At 36.7% G+C, this 14,428-nt stretch overlaps 1 protein-coding gene across 2 annotated transcripts in view; it reads left to right on the top strand.

Annotated features, from left to right (window-relative positions):
• Positions 1–14,428, top strand: part of Phtf2 (putative homeodomain transcription factor 2) — a 136,390-nt gene that overhangs the window by 98,822 nt on the left and 23,140 nt on the right. The window contains exons 8-10 of one of the 2 annotated variants that reach the window (XM_055612807.1): positions 1,982–2,168; positions 6,487–6,642; positions 13,181–13,399. In XM_055612807.1, the coding sequence (XP_055468782.1) occupies positions 1,982–2,168; positions 6,487–6,642; positions 13,181–13,399 (562 nt within the window). Of the gene's footprint in view, positions 1–1,981; positions 2,169–6,486; positions 6,643–13,180; positions 13,400–14,428 lie in introns of those variants that run through there. The other variant, XM_055612808.1, reaches the window with a different exon arrangement.

A 14,428-nucleotide genomic window follows, 5' to 3' on the forward strand; every position in this document is an offset into this window, starting at 1 on the left:
AAAGTTTAGAAGAGAGTTTACCAAAAACGCTGTCTACATTGAGGTCTTTGATCCACTTGAACTTTAGTTTTGTGCAGGGTAATAAGTATGGATCTATTTGTATTTTTCTACATGTAGACACGCAGTTAGACCAACACCATTTGTTGAAGATGCTATCTTCTTTCCATTGTATGATCAAAGACCTCAACATAAAACCAGATACACTAAACCTGTTAGAAGACAAAGTGGGAAAGAGCCTTGAACTCATTGGCACAGGAGACAACTTCCTGAACAGAACACCAACAGCACAGGTTCTAAGAGCAACAATCAATAAATGGGACCTCATGAAACTGAAAACCTGCAAAGGACGCTGTCATCAGAACAAATCGACAGCCTACAGATTGGGAAAGGATCTTCACCAATCCTATATCTGACAGAGGGCTAATATCTAGAAAATATAAAGAACTAAAGAAGCTAAACAGCTACAAATCAAGTAATCCAATTTAAAAAATGGGGTATGGAGCCAAACAGAGAATTCTCAATAGAGGAATATCGAATGGCAGAGAAACACTTAAAGAAATGCTCAAACTTCTTAGTCATCAGGGAAATGCAAATCAAAACGACCCCGAGATTTCACCTTACATGCATCAGAATGGCCAAGATGAAAAACTTAAGTGATAACACATGCTGGAGAGGATGTGGAGAAAGGGGAACCCTCCTCCATTGCTGGTGGGAATGTAAACTTATACAACTACTTTGGAAATCAATTTAGTACTTTATCAGACAGTCAGGAATAGTGCTACCTCAAGATCCAGCTATACCACTCCTAGGCATAGATCCAAAAGATGCTAAGTATACAATAAGGACATGTGCTCAACCATAGTAGCAGCTTTATTTGTAATAGCCAGAACCTAGAAACAACCCAGATGTCCCTCAGTGGAGGAATGGGTAAAAAAATTGTGGCTCCTGTCCTGTTCCCTGCCCTTTCCCTCTTCCAAAGTCTATCCTGTTTGCTTTTCTGAATGAAGATTGAGCATCTTCCCCAGGGTCCTCCTTCTTGCTTAGCTTCTTTAGGTGTACAGATTTTAGTATGATTATCCTATAATATGTCTACTATCCATTTATAAGTGAGGATGTACCATGTTTGTCTTTCTGTTTCTGGGATACCTCACTCAGGATGATCTTATCTAGTTCCCACCATTTGCCTGCAAATTTTATGATTTCCTTGCTTTTATTGCTGAGTAGTATGCCATTGTGTAAATATACCACAATTTCTGTATTCTTTCCTCAATTGAAGAACATCTGGGTTGTTTCCAGGTTCTGACTCTTATGAATAAAGCTGTGATGAACATGGTTGAGCAAATGTCCTTGTTGTGTACTTGAGCATATTTTAGATATATGCCTTGGAGTGGTATAGCTGGATCTTGAGGAAGAGGTTACTTCTTAATTGTATGTCCTCCAATTTTACTTTTGTCAGATTTATAACCTTATTGATTAAGTTTTCCTTTTTCCATATATTTTTGTGCTACAAAGTGTTTTATGTTTCTGTTGTATATTAAAAGAAACTTATCAAAGAACTTATGTATACTAAAGGTAAAATATCTAGGATAGTATTAAGTCCCTACTTATAACTTATCTGATGAGACTACAAGGATAATATTTTAAAAATAAAAGCTTAAAATATGTTAGCCCTAAAAAATTGAGCAAATTTTTTTCTTCTGGACATTTTCCACAGGCCAGGTGATTTGTGCTAAGAGTTACTAAGTAAATTAGTAAATTCTCTTTGTGAATTGGTATTTGTAGTATCTCAAAACCTACTATAAGTTGAAGTAGCATTTTATTTGAATGGTCATATTGTTTCTCATATACTGTAAATATAAAGGTAGCCATTTAAATGTGAAAAATACTGCTTTATGTTATCAATACCAGATTTAAATTTCTATCAACCTGTACAGAATGAGCTAAGTCCACATAAAATATTTTTATATATTCTTGTTTTTAGGTCAAAGAAAGCAAAGAATTCACTTGATAAGTCAACTGAGACTGACAATGGCTATGTATCCCTTGATGGGAAAAAGACTGTAAAAAGCAGTGAGGATGGAGTACAAGGCCACGACCCTCCGTGTGAAACTATTCGACCAGAAGACACAGCATGGGCCACTCGGACTCCAAGGAATTTTCTTGCCAAAGTCAGTGTTGCTTTAGAGTTTGTTTGACCTTATATGTGCTGACATGGGGAGATTTAGGTAGAATAGTTGCTCTCAAGTTAAATGCTTTCTGGAATTAATTCTGTGGATGTTCATAATAATAGTGATGACACTAAAAACCAGGTAGATGTGGTTAAACATGATGGCAAGTGTAACTTGGTATATCCTGAATTGATCTATGGTTTGATTTCTTTCCAGAATATTGAAGCAACTTATATTATGGTTGGTGTTTATAAAACCATATCTCTTCTTCTGAACTTTCATGTGCATATCAGAATTTGCACTAAGCTAAGTACCTAAGTTATACTCTAAGCTGAATGAGGCACTGACTCTTACTCTGTAAGAAAATATCTTATTTTCTCTACATTTATTACTTTTGGTTTTAACATCTGAAAACCAAATGTTTTCTATATGATCTGAAAACAATTTTAGTTTATATATGATCTAAAAATAGTTCTTTAAATTAAAAAGTTTTGATTGATATAGTAGTTATATTATTTATAGGGCACAGTGTAATATTTTAGTACTTGTATACAAGTACTTAAGACGTAGAGAGATCAGACAAAGTAATTGGCCTATTAGCTACAAATGTTTATTATATGTTGGGAATATTAAAAAACCGTTTTTACTTTCTGTTTTGCAATGTGCAATAATTTGTGAACCATAATTACAGAAATAAAGTTATTCCTGCTGTCCACTTGTCCCTCTGTGTTTCTCAGCTGCCCTCTATTCATCCCCCTCCTTCTCTTCTGAGACTGTGGAAGCTAATACTTCAGTCTCTTTCTCTACCCAGCCTGTCTGTTGCTTCACATGACAGTTTTGTTGTTTTAATGGACTGAACAATAATCCACTTCTCTGTAAGTAATTAGTTAAGGTTGCAGCAGACTCCATGTATGTGACTGGTACTTCGGTGACGTCTTTGTTGTTTTTGTTCAGGATTGCTATTCAGGATCTTTTTGGTTCCCTAGAGATCGTAGGTGTTTTTTCCTCGTTTATGGAAGCATATTATTGTAACGAGACAAGGGTTCCCACTCCACTGTTACTCAATGTAGTGCTTTAAGTCTTAGCTACGGTAGTAAGACAGGAACAAGATACAAGAAGGATTCAAGTTGGAAAGGGAAAGTTACATTTATCCTTCTTTTAGATTGCATGACTTTGTATTTAAAATGATGGACTCCAAACAGAAAACTTTTAGTTTTGATAAATACTTTCACTAAATTGCAGAATAGGAAATTAATATACAGAAGTCAGTAACTTTGACATACACTAATGACAGTCTTGCTGAGAAGGAAATTAGAAAGAATATCCCACTCACAATAGTTTTTACAGTGAAAACTCAAGGTAGTCTAAAAAGAAGCTGACGAAGACACGTGCCAATGGGAAGAGCTTTTCATGCTTCTGAAGCGACAGCATTAAATATTGAAATGGCTAGACTACCAAAATAACCTGGATTTAATGCAGTACTCATTAAAACTCGAGTGAAACGCTTCATAGAATTGGGCATGTATGGAGGAGGTCCGAAAATTCATAGGGATTGCAAAAGACCATGGATAGCCAAAACAATCCTAAGCAGAAGACCACTGCCTTAACTGATCTCAAACTATATCATATAGCTGTAGTGAAAAATCCAGCATGCTGCTTCCAAATAAATGGATATGTGGAACCTAACAGAAGACTTACAAATGAACCCTCACAAGTATAGACAGACAACTCATTAAACTTTTAAAAAAAGATTTATTTATTTTATGTGTACAATTTATTTTGTGTGTATAATTTATTTGCTTGTGCTGTATTGTATATATATGGACAGTGTATGTGCCTGGTGCCCTTAGAGGTCAGGAGAAAGTATCGGATCCCCTGAAATTAACAAGAGCTATAGATGCTGTGAGCTACCCTGAGGGTCCTGGAAGATGAACCTGGCTTTTCTGCAAGAGCAACAAGTGCTCTTAATTGCAGGCCATTTCACTAGCTCTGGCCACCTCATTTTTGAGAAAGTTGTCAGAAACATGCATTGGAAAACAGTCTTGTCAACAAATACTTATGGGAAAAGTGGATATTTGCATTCCGAAGAGTGAAATTTGGTTTGTATCTTTCACCCTATTCAAAAGTCAGTTTAAAGTGTTTAATATTAAAAAAAAAAAAAAAAAAACTGAAACTACCAGGGGAAAATACTTCAGGATATAGGTATAAGCAAGAACTTTTTGATTAGAACCCAAGAAGCTCAGGAAATAGCTGTAAGAATTGACAGATGAGAACACATATAATTAAAAAGCTTCTGCACAGTAAAAACAATAAACAAAGGGCCCAGAGAAGAGGTGGAATCTTTGTCAGCTCTTCTTTAGATAATAGGTTACAATCTGGAATACATAAAGAGCTGCAAAAATCTGTCCCACACCAAGAACAAAACCAACCCAAACTACCATTCAGTCCATGGGTCAAAGAAATGGATAGAAAGTCTCAAAAGAAGGAATGCAAAGAGCAGAAAATAGTTCTGAAAATATGCAATATCTGTAGTCATTAGGGATACTTTTAAAAACTTACCTATTGCCTGGCAGCAATGGGTATCAAGAAAAGAAATGACAACAGATGCTAATGAGGATATGAGGAAACAAGAATCCTTATTCCCTTCAGGTGAGAGTATAAACAGGGGCAGCCGGGGCAGCCATTATGAAAGTCAGTGTGGAAGTTTATCAAAAAAATTAAAATCAGAATTAGCATGTAACCCAGGTCTTCAACTCCTGAGCACATGCGGAAAGGACTCCGTATCCTACAGAGATAACTTACTCATCCATGTTTATTGCTGTTCTGTGCACGATAACAAGGAAATGAATTTAGCCCAGATGTGCATGAACAGATGAATGAATAATGAAAAGGTGGTACATACTGTGGAAATGTATTCAGCTATGAAGAAAGATGAAATCTGCAGGAAAATTGGTAGAACTGAATGGAAATGAATTAAATGAGGTAACCCAGGTTCAAAAAGACAAAATGCTGCATATATCTTCTTTTATGTGAATCCTAGTTTCTACTTTGTGTATTTGTATGTTTATGAAGGCATGACTCTGGGTAGAAAGCGCTATATGAAAGGGGAAAAAAACTTTATGGGAGGGGTGTAAGATATCTAATGTGGGGGGCTGGAGAGATGGCTCAGAGGTTAAGAGCACTGGTTGCTCTCCCAGAGGTTCTAAGTTCAATTCCCAGCAACCACATGGTGGCTCCCAACCATCTATAATGAGGTCTGGTCTGGTCTCTTCTGGTGTGCAGGTGGACATGCAGGCAGAACACTGTATAAAATAAATATATCTTTAAAAAGATATATAATGTGATGAGTGAAAGTGGACAGGTATGTTGTTCATGGAAGGGTACAAGCAGAGAGTGCGGAGAGAGCTGACGGGAGGATGAGAGAGGGGCATCACCAAAAGTGAGTTTGTATGAAGTGCTGTAAGCGAACACACTAATTTGCCTACTAATTTTTAAAAATGTGGTAAGTGTTGCATTTAGGAATATGAGCATGGGCGTTTTTGTATTGAAGGAGATGCAAAGATTTTTCTTAATTTTTAAAATAGTGAATGTACTTATATTTTGTAATATCAGCTGTGAATAATGAGTCTACAGTTTAGTCTGGCTGTAATTTAATCCTCAAGTATTAGCTGTCTGATACTATGAGCAAAATATGTGTCATATCTTTCACACATTTTCTGAATACATTTTCAGGTACATACTACCTACTGAGTTATATGAAAAGAACATGTCAGTAGAGCTTACACTTCTTGAGTCAGTCTCAGAATGTCTAAAACATGGGCGTCTCTTAGAGTTGACCTGTGACGCATCAGATATGCACACACATAACAACTATTCATTTCTTGCTGCCCCTTAACTATTACTAGATCAGCGAGGGCTCCTGTAACTGATGACCATTTAGCTTGATAAAATATTACACTTTTTCCCCTCATGTCTTCCAGCTTCTTTCAAATGGCCTCTGTTATATTTGTGTCTTATTCACATTTCTTATTTCTCTGAGGTGTTTCAGATCCTTTTCTGAACAATACTACAGAATAATATTTTATAAATCACTTGAATTACCTTTTAAAAAGAAAATGTATATTGAAGAGTATAATCAGTAACTTTAAGACATTTTTGCTGAAAATGAGGTAGTCCTGATCAATTTCTTTATACAATTGAAGATATTTTGAAGGTATATATGTATACGTGTATTTGTATAATTTTTAGAGATTGCCATCTTAAAGCTCAAAGTTCAGTCAGAAGTTGCTTACAATTGTCTTTGTCTGCTTCCAACTAGGATACCCAAAGAAAGATGACAAATGTCTCTGACGAAGTATCCAGCGAGGAAGGTCCTGAAACAGGATACTCACTACGCTGTCATGTGGACAGAACTTCCGAAAGCAGTCTTCGAAATAGAAAGCCCCATCATTATAAAAAGCATTATGCAAATGAGGTACACAGTTTCGCCTTACTTACATGCACATATATTATATTACCTTCAACAGCTGTTATTGAAATATTTCCCACCATTACTAATATATATTGTTTTACAACCCTTTTTATTTTTACTATTTTTGAGACAGGGTCTCATTATGTATTTCTGTTGACTCTCCTGGAACTCAATGACCAGGTTAGCTCCAACTCGGATTCACCTGCCTCTGACTCCTGAGTGCCGGGACTCAAGGTGCACCACCACACCCAGCTTTGTTTTACAGTCCCGATGGATGCTGTAGCACTGATCAGTAACCATTCGTGCACATTCATTTCTTGCAGTGTCTATGAAGATTTATCCCCCTAGGTGGTTCTTTACTGTAGTTTTGTTTCCTTGTTTACTGGTTGGAGGGGCTGTCCCCCGCTGTATGTGGGGGAATCAGAGAACAACTTGTGGGCATTGCCTATCTCTCCACCAGGTGAGTTCCAGGGATCTAACTCAAGCTGTCCAGATACTGTCAGGCTTGCCGTCAGGAGCCCTTACCAACTGAGAAAATCTGCCAGTCATTATAGTGAACTCATTTTCATTATAGTGAACTTATTTTTCAAGTAATTTCTCTCCATACTACAACATTCAGTAATTTTCCTTTTTGGTTCCATTTTTTTTCTTTTTTATAAATTTGTTTCTCTGTTTGTTTGTATATTGGTTTTCTCAGATCTTTCCCCAACTCTCTGACATCTCTAGAGCTTAAAACTATTTAGATAGAAAAATAATTTCATTCCATTTAATGTTCACTTTTTATGGACAAAAATTTCGTTGTCTGGCTCCAAAGATCTACCCCTTTGTCGCTTTTTAGCTAACACTGCCCGGTGGTCTTCAAATGTAGAGCTTTTTTTTTTTTTTTCCTGGATGATTTTGTATTAAACTTATGCAAAAAATCAAGTGTTATGCTGGGGTAGACTGTGAGTAGCTTCCGGCCGCCCGGGGTCACACAGGCCTCTATGTATTACACGTCTGGTGGGGCTGTAGTTGTCTCTCCTTCTTTCAAGGGCTGCATTAGACGGACACTGAGATAACACACCAGCTACTGCTTCGCCACCCACATTCTGTTTTTAAAACAAATAACCAAGCCTGGGAAATCAAGATCTTTATGTAGTGAGAAGTTTATTGACAGTGAAGGAAGGTAGAGCGCTCTTTGATGTCTCTCTTACATAAGTATATTTGACCTTAGATGGATTTTTGTTTATGTGTTCTTTGCTCTTTGCAAAATAGTACTTTAACTATTGAGATTTTAAAAAGCAGAGCATTATTTTTCTAAACATAGATTTTAAAAGAAATACTGCTTAAGAAACATTTTAACTGGAGCTGGAGAAATGACTCAATGGCTGAGTGTTTCTTGCTCCTGCAGAGGCCCCAGGTTCAGATCACAGCACCATGTATGGTGGTTCACAACCATCCTAACCCCAGCTCTAGGGGGTTGCACAACTTCTTCTGAACTCCTTGGGCTGTGTACACACAATGTATATATACATACATGGGAAAACACTCATACACATAAAATAATCTTAAAAAAAGACATTTTAACCTATATATAACATTGATAATTAATAAGTCTTACATAAAAATGAAATCTTCTTTCATAAAGACTTTAAAATAAATGATGTTTAAACAGTTGCATTCAGCTCCCCCAGATGTGATGTTAGAAACAGAGCCAACTTTAAAGGTCATGTCCTAAAAGAGAGTGAACCTTGAAAACAGTGGTTCTCAACCTCTGGGTTGTGACCCCTTTGGGGGTTGCATATCACATATTATCATAAAGACATGACAGTAACAAGTTATAGTTATGAAGTAGCAATGAAATAATTTTATGGTTGGGGATCACCATAACATAAACTATATAAGGGTCGCAGCGTTAGGAAGGTTAAGAACCATTGCTTTAGAAGCAGCAGTTAAGGCAGATGTGCAGTGTTGTTTGTACTTTTATTTATAATATAAACAAACCAACCAACACTTGAAGAAAAGATTAGATTCCAGTTTATGCTGTAGGAAATATACAAATGACAAATCTATCAGAGATATGAGAGTAGTTTAGATGACCCAGAAGTCAAATATAAAACAGTTCGAATTTACTGTCTCTTTATAAAATAATCTTAACTGTTAACTGAGAGAAGTTGTGTAAAGGTTGGAGGAAATAGTGTGGGGGCACCTGAGATAATGTGGGGGCCTTGTCATTCTTGTGTTGACTCGCACGCCGTGTGCTTTGCTGTTTTCCACTGTGCACTGTATGTGCTGGCTTCTTCAGGTTCTCCTGTTGAGGAAGAGACTGATAGGCTTACTTGGTTGACTAGAAGACAGAATATATCCTGTTTCCTCCAATATGTCTATTTCGTTCTCTCTCTCTTTTTTTGTTAATTTGTCCAATTTGTCCATCTATTGTAGTAGATTAGCATGTCATCAAATGAAGAAAGCATGTGAGGGAAATCATAATAAAGAAACTATGGGTTTGGAATCCCACTATTTAACTTTGGGCACTTCTTTTTTTTTTTTTTTTTTTTTTTTTTTTTTTTTTTTTGGGCCTTTTTTTTTTTTTTTTTTTTTTTTCTTTTAAACTTTTTTTGAGGCCTAGTTTATGCATCTGTACTTCTAGGGAGGCAAAACTCTTTTCAACACCCAGGGTTAGATTGAACTATTTCCTTTCTGATTACTATATTTTTATTTTTAGACTAAACAGTGTTTAGATACAATTTAGTTTTAAATGTAAAGACAGTAGACAGTTATTTTGGAGTTTATATTTGTAAAGTAATAATTGTAAAATATTTTTGGCAGTCTGCAGTTAGAATTATAAATGCTTCCTTACTCATAAACCCACCTATTAGTTTTAATTAAAAATCATACCTCTTAATTTGTCATTTAATTTTAATATGTGATTAGCAAATCTATGTTAGAACTTAATATTAGATAATAAACTACCTTTATTAAATATTTGATGTGGGCCGGAGGGTTGGCTCAGCAGTTAGAACATTGGCTGTTCTTCCAGAGGACCCAAGTTTGATTCCTAATACCCCACATGATGGCTCACAACCATCTATCTATAACTCCAGTTCCAGGGGATTTGATCCTTCTCTTCTGATCTGCACGCAACAGGCATGCACATGGTACACAGACATGCATGCAGGCAAAACACTGACACAAATAAAATAAAGTTTTGATAACCGTAAAGAAGCAACTTAACATTTTAAATTACTGAAAATACTTTCTGTGCCCTGCTACTTAGTGAAACTTTCACAAGAGTGGAGCATGGTGAGGCACGCCTTTAATCTCAGCACTCAAGAGACAGAGGCAGGCAGATCCCTCTCAGTTTGAGGCCAGCCTGGTCTATAAAGCCAGTTCTAGGACAGCCAAAGCTGGGAGATGGGGGGGATACCTCTTATTAAAAACAAACAAACAAACAAACAAACAAAAAAAAACTTATGAAAACTGCTTGGTCTCTGAGTATTTTCAGTGACATTTATCTGAAATACTTTTGGAATATATTTTTTAAAACAGACTGGTTTCGCCCTGTCTGCATTTTATATTCTGTTGTTTAGAATATTTTTTAATTTATTCTTTGACAACTTTATGTATGTATGTAATTTATCTTGATCATATCCACTCTACATTTTCCACCCTCAACTAGATCCCTTTATCAATCATGTTCTTTTCCTACCTACATGTCCCTTAAAATACAAAACCAAAAAAATCCTCAGAATCTAATGATGCCTGTCCATACCTGTATGGGTCATCCACTGAAGCACAGGCTTGAAGAGGACACACCACACCCCTCCCTAGCAGCCATCATGAACTAATAGAGTTCCTTAGTTAGGGCTGGGGCCTTGTGAGCTTTCCCGATCCATGCTAGAGTGTTACCTCAGCTTGGTATAGTAAAGGTGAGCCGTAACTGCTTTTGAGTTCACGAGTACAACAGTCAGGTCATGTCTAGATGACAGCTTCTCACAGCCCTCTTCCTAGTTTTTTACCTCTACATTCTTTCCCCCCTCTCTTCTCTGATATTCCCTTAGCCTTGAGATTAGGGTTGACATAGACATCCCATTTAGGACTGCAGTCAGCAGTCACTTATTCTCAGCACTTTGTCTAATATGAGCCTCTGTATTCACTGTCTGTTATAAAACACTTCTTTGGCTAGGGTTAAAAGCCACTCTAATCTATGAATATGAACATAAATATTTAGAAAGCCTTTTGACAATATGAGCATTTAGCAAAACAACAGTAGTAGATTTTCCCCTGGGGCCTATGGGCTTTTGACCAGTTTTATAGTAGCAAGCTTGATTTCCCTTTGTGGAGGCTTCAGAGCAGTTACTTACTCCATTAAGAGCCACACCACTATTGGACCGTCTTGCCTTGTAGCATGCAGGGTTCGTCAATTGGATACAACCTCAATACCTGTCCTCCTGTAGTAGACTACATAATACTTTTTGGCACTATGAAAACTAGCCAGCAGGTAGTTTCTGCTATGCTAACTTCATTTTTCTGTTCATTTCTTTAGACAAATTAACTCTTACATGTCTTCCCTTCCACAAACAGGTATCAATATATTAAATATTGATTCATGGTAGGTCTACATTTAATAGGTCATAAATAGTGTGTTACAATTCAAAGTATTTTATTATCTGTAGTAAGGATAACAAACAAAAAAGTAATGTTTACTTCTGTCTTTTGTGGTCCAAGTGTGTGACACTATTGCATAGACAGCTAAGAGTGAATTACTGATTTGGAAGGCAAACTAAAAATTCTGTTGTCTGATGAGTGTAAGTGATTATTTTCAATAGCCAGCATTAAAGTACATAAACTATAGTAGTCACTTAATTTTCGACATCTCTCTAAAGAAAGGCTAGCTTAATGCTAAGGTGTAAAACGGTAATCAGAATGCAGTGTGCCAGAGACCTAGCTGTGTTTAGAGTCAGGGAGCAATCCAGTTTCACTGGAGAAAAAGCTGTGGTCACAAAATATGCTGGCTAAGGGAACTTGAACTTTGTCTAGGAATATTAGAAGCCAGAGTGGAAGATTATGGTTAGAGGAGTAAAAGAACAGTTTTATTTTAGAAAAGTTAATATGTAAAGAAGGAGAGGACTTTCAGGTATGTGTCATTTTACAAAGGTCTGAAGAAGAAAGTCTGATTTTTAATTTTTGTTTGATCTGTATGGGTGTTTTTTCTGAGTGTATATATGTGTACCACTTGTGTGCTTGTGGAGGCCAGAAAATGGTGACACATGCCCTGAGACAAGAGCTTCAGACTGTTGTGGCACAATATGAAGGTGGTGAAAATCGAACCCAAGTCCTCTGGGTTAACTTAACTACTGAACCATCTTTCGATCTTAGAGGTAGAGGGAAGCCTAGTCATAAAGATAGCCTTGTCTTTTTTTTACATTAAATTAGTTTTAGTCATGTTTATTTTATAAATTAAAAGTGAGGATAAAATCAGTCAATTAGAAATTGCCTGTTTCTGGGCATGTTGATGCTAGTACTTGGGAGGCTGAGGCAGTAGGGACATAGGAGTTCCAGGCCAGCCTGGGCTATGTGAGGCCCTGACTCATTTTAGGAAGGAAGGAAGGAAGGGAAGGATAGAGAAAAGAAGGGAAGGAGGAAAAGGGAGAAAGAAGAGAAAAGAAAAGAACAACACACAAAAAGTTACTTGGTTGACTTCTTGGATATGTAATAAATCTGAAGATGATCCAGATTTATGGGACTACCAGATGTCAGGCCTTGAGAGTACCAGTAATATAAAATACTGTAACAAATTATGAGAAGTGTATTCTTAGCTCCCTTTACTGTGCAATTTAGCATTCTACCTGTGTACCATAGATTACCTTGAAAACACAAGAAAATAGTTGTCTTCTTGATTTTAAGCATCATGTTTAAGCTTTGAGAAAGGCAATAAGTAGATGAAATCTGTTTTTATATTTAATATATATATTAAATATATATACTGTGTTTACTATATTTACTATATATATATATGTAAAAATAGCTTCATTGAAATAAGTTGGGCCTGCTGGCACACATCTCTAATCTCAATACTCATGAAATGTAGGCAGGTAAATTGTATTTTTTAAGCTAACCTGGCCTGTATTGCAGACCCAAAGGCAGCCTGAACTACATAGGTAAACAGTAGTTCAGCAAACCTGGGGTTGAGGCTACTGGTCCATGGTAGAGTGCTGGAGGCCCTTGGTTTAAACACTGAAGGTCTATGTCATCTAAACGTGGAGCACTGCTTACTTGAATTCTGACCTTCACATGAATTTTAAGAGGAAATGACCATACCTTTTGAATGCCAAGTAACATCTGACCTAAAATATAAAATCAATCAAATGATGAGGGGGCATCATTTTGTTAGTCCTTAAAAGTTGGTCTGTATTTTTAATGTTTTGCTGTCTCTTCCACTGTCCTGTGGCAGTATGTTTGTTGTTTCAGGAAAAGTAGCAATATATGGTTCTGATAAAAATCCTTTGAGTTGGAAAGAATACATAAATTGTATTAATGTCAAAGAATATCTTGATTTCAGGATGCCCCTAAATCGGGTACTAGTTGCAGCTCTCGCTGTTCAAGTTCCAGACAGGATTCTGAGAGTACAAGGCCAGAATCTGAAACTGAAGATGTACTGTGGGAAGATTTGTTACACTGTGCAGAATGCCGTTCATCATGTACCAGTGAGACAGACGTGGGGAACCCTCAGATTAATCCATGTGTGAAAAAAGAATATAGAGACGACCCTTTCCATCAGGTCAGTGTACAGGGTTGGGTGGTGTGGAGCTCTAGATAGGCTCCTGTGATGCACACAAACGTTACAGAGGTGACGGAAGTATTAATTAGTTCATTTAATTAATACTTATAAGGTTTTTTTAAAGATGGCCTGTGGTCTGATTCCATTAGGCAATAAAGTCTTGGTGTTTATATTGTGGTTGTGTCTCTCATCTTTCACATATATATCCCTGAGTTAGCAGATGGAGTTCCGTGGGCCAGTTTTTGTTTTAGATGCATAAGTCTTTTTGTCCTGTTCAGATTCATGTGCACTGTGGCCTAAATTCTGGATTTAAGATAATGATTCAAAATCTGTGTCTCCTTAGTATCAAATTTGTATTACTTGACACCATAGTCACGTTATCCAATAGAAATGTAATGAGTCATGAATGTAAGTTTATATTTTTCATTAGCCGCAATAAAAACGCTTTTAAAAGGTGGAAATACCTACATCATTTTTTAACCAAATATGTTCAACGTATTATTCCTTTACTATATAATTAATGTGAAAATAGAAATGGTGTAGATGACATTTTTTTCTATTAAGCCTACAAACTTTAGTCTGAACACTTAACAGCTATCCCATTTTAGATTAATCACATTTAAGGTGCTGAAAAGTGCAGTTGAGTCAGAAACTGCATTGAAACCTTTTAATATCCTTCAGTGACCTAACTTTAATAAAATTCTCATCTTATAAACCTTCTCTCACTATACTGAGAATGGCATTGATGAATGGCATCTCCATCTATGCACTCAACAGTCCAGACACCTGATGGCCATTTAAAATCTTTACCCTGGCTAGGGAAAGCTCAGGCAAAGTAGTGCTTCCTGAATAAGCACAAGGACCTAAGCTCAATTCTCAGAACCTGTATTTAAAAAAAGAAAGGTGTTACATAAAATTCCATTCACTCTGCCCGACAGTTGGCCATCAGGCTCAGCATCTGCTTTGATAGTCTGCAGGGCAGAGGCTTTCAGAGGCCCTCTGCGGTAGGTTCCTAGTTTAAAGCAACAG

Source organism: Psammomys obesus, unplaced genomic scaffold, assembly GCF_907164565.1.
Source record: "Psammomys obesus unplaced genomic scaffold, mPsaObe1.curated_primary_1811, whole genome shotgun sequence".
Lineage (NCBI taxonomy): Eukaryota > Metazoa > Chordata > Mammalia > Rodentia > Muridae > Psammomys > Psammomys obesus.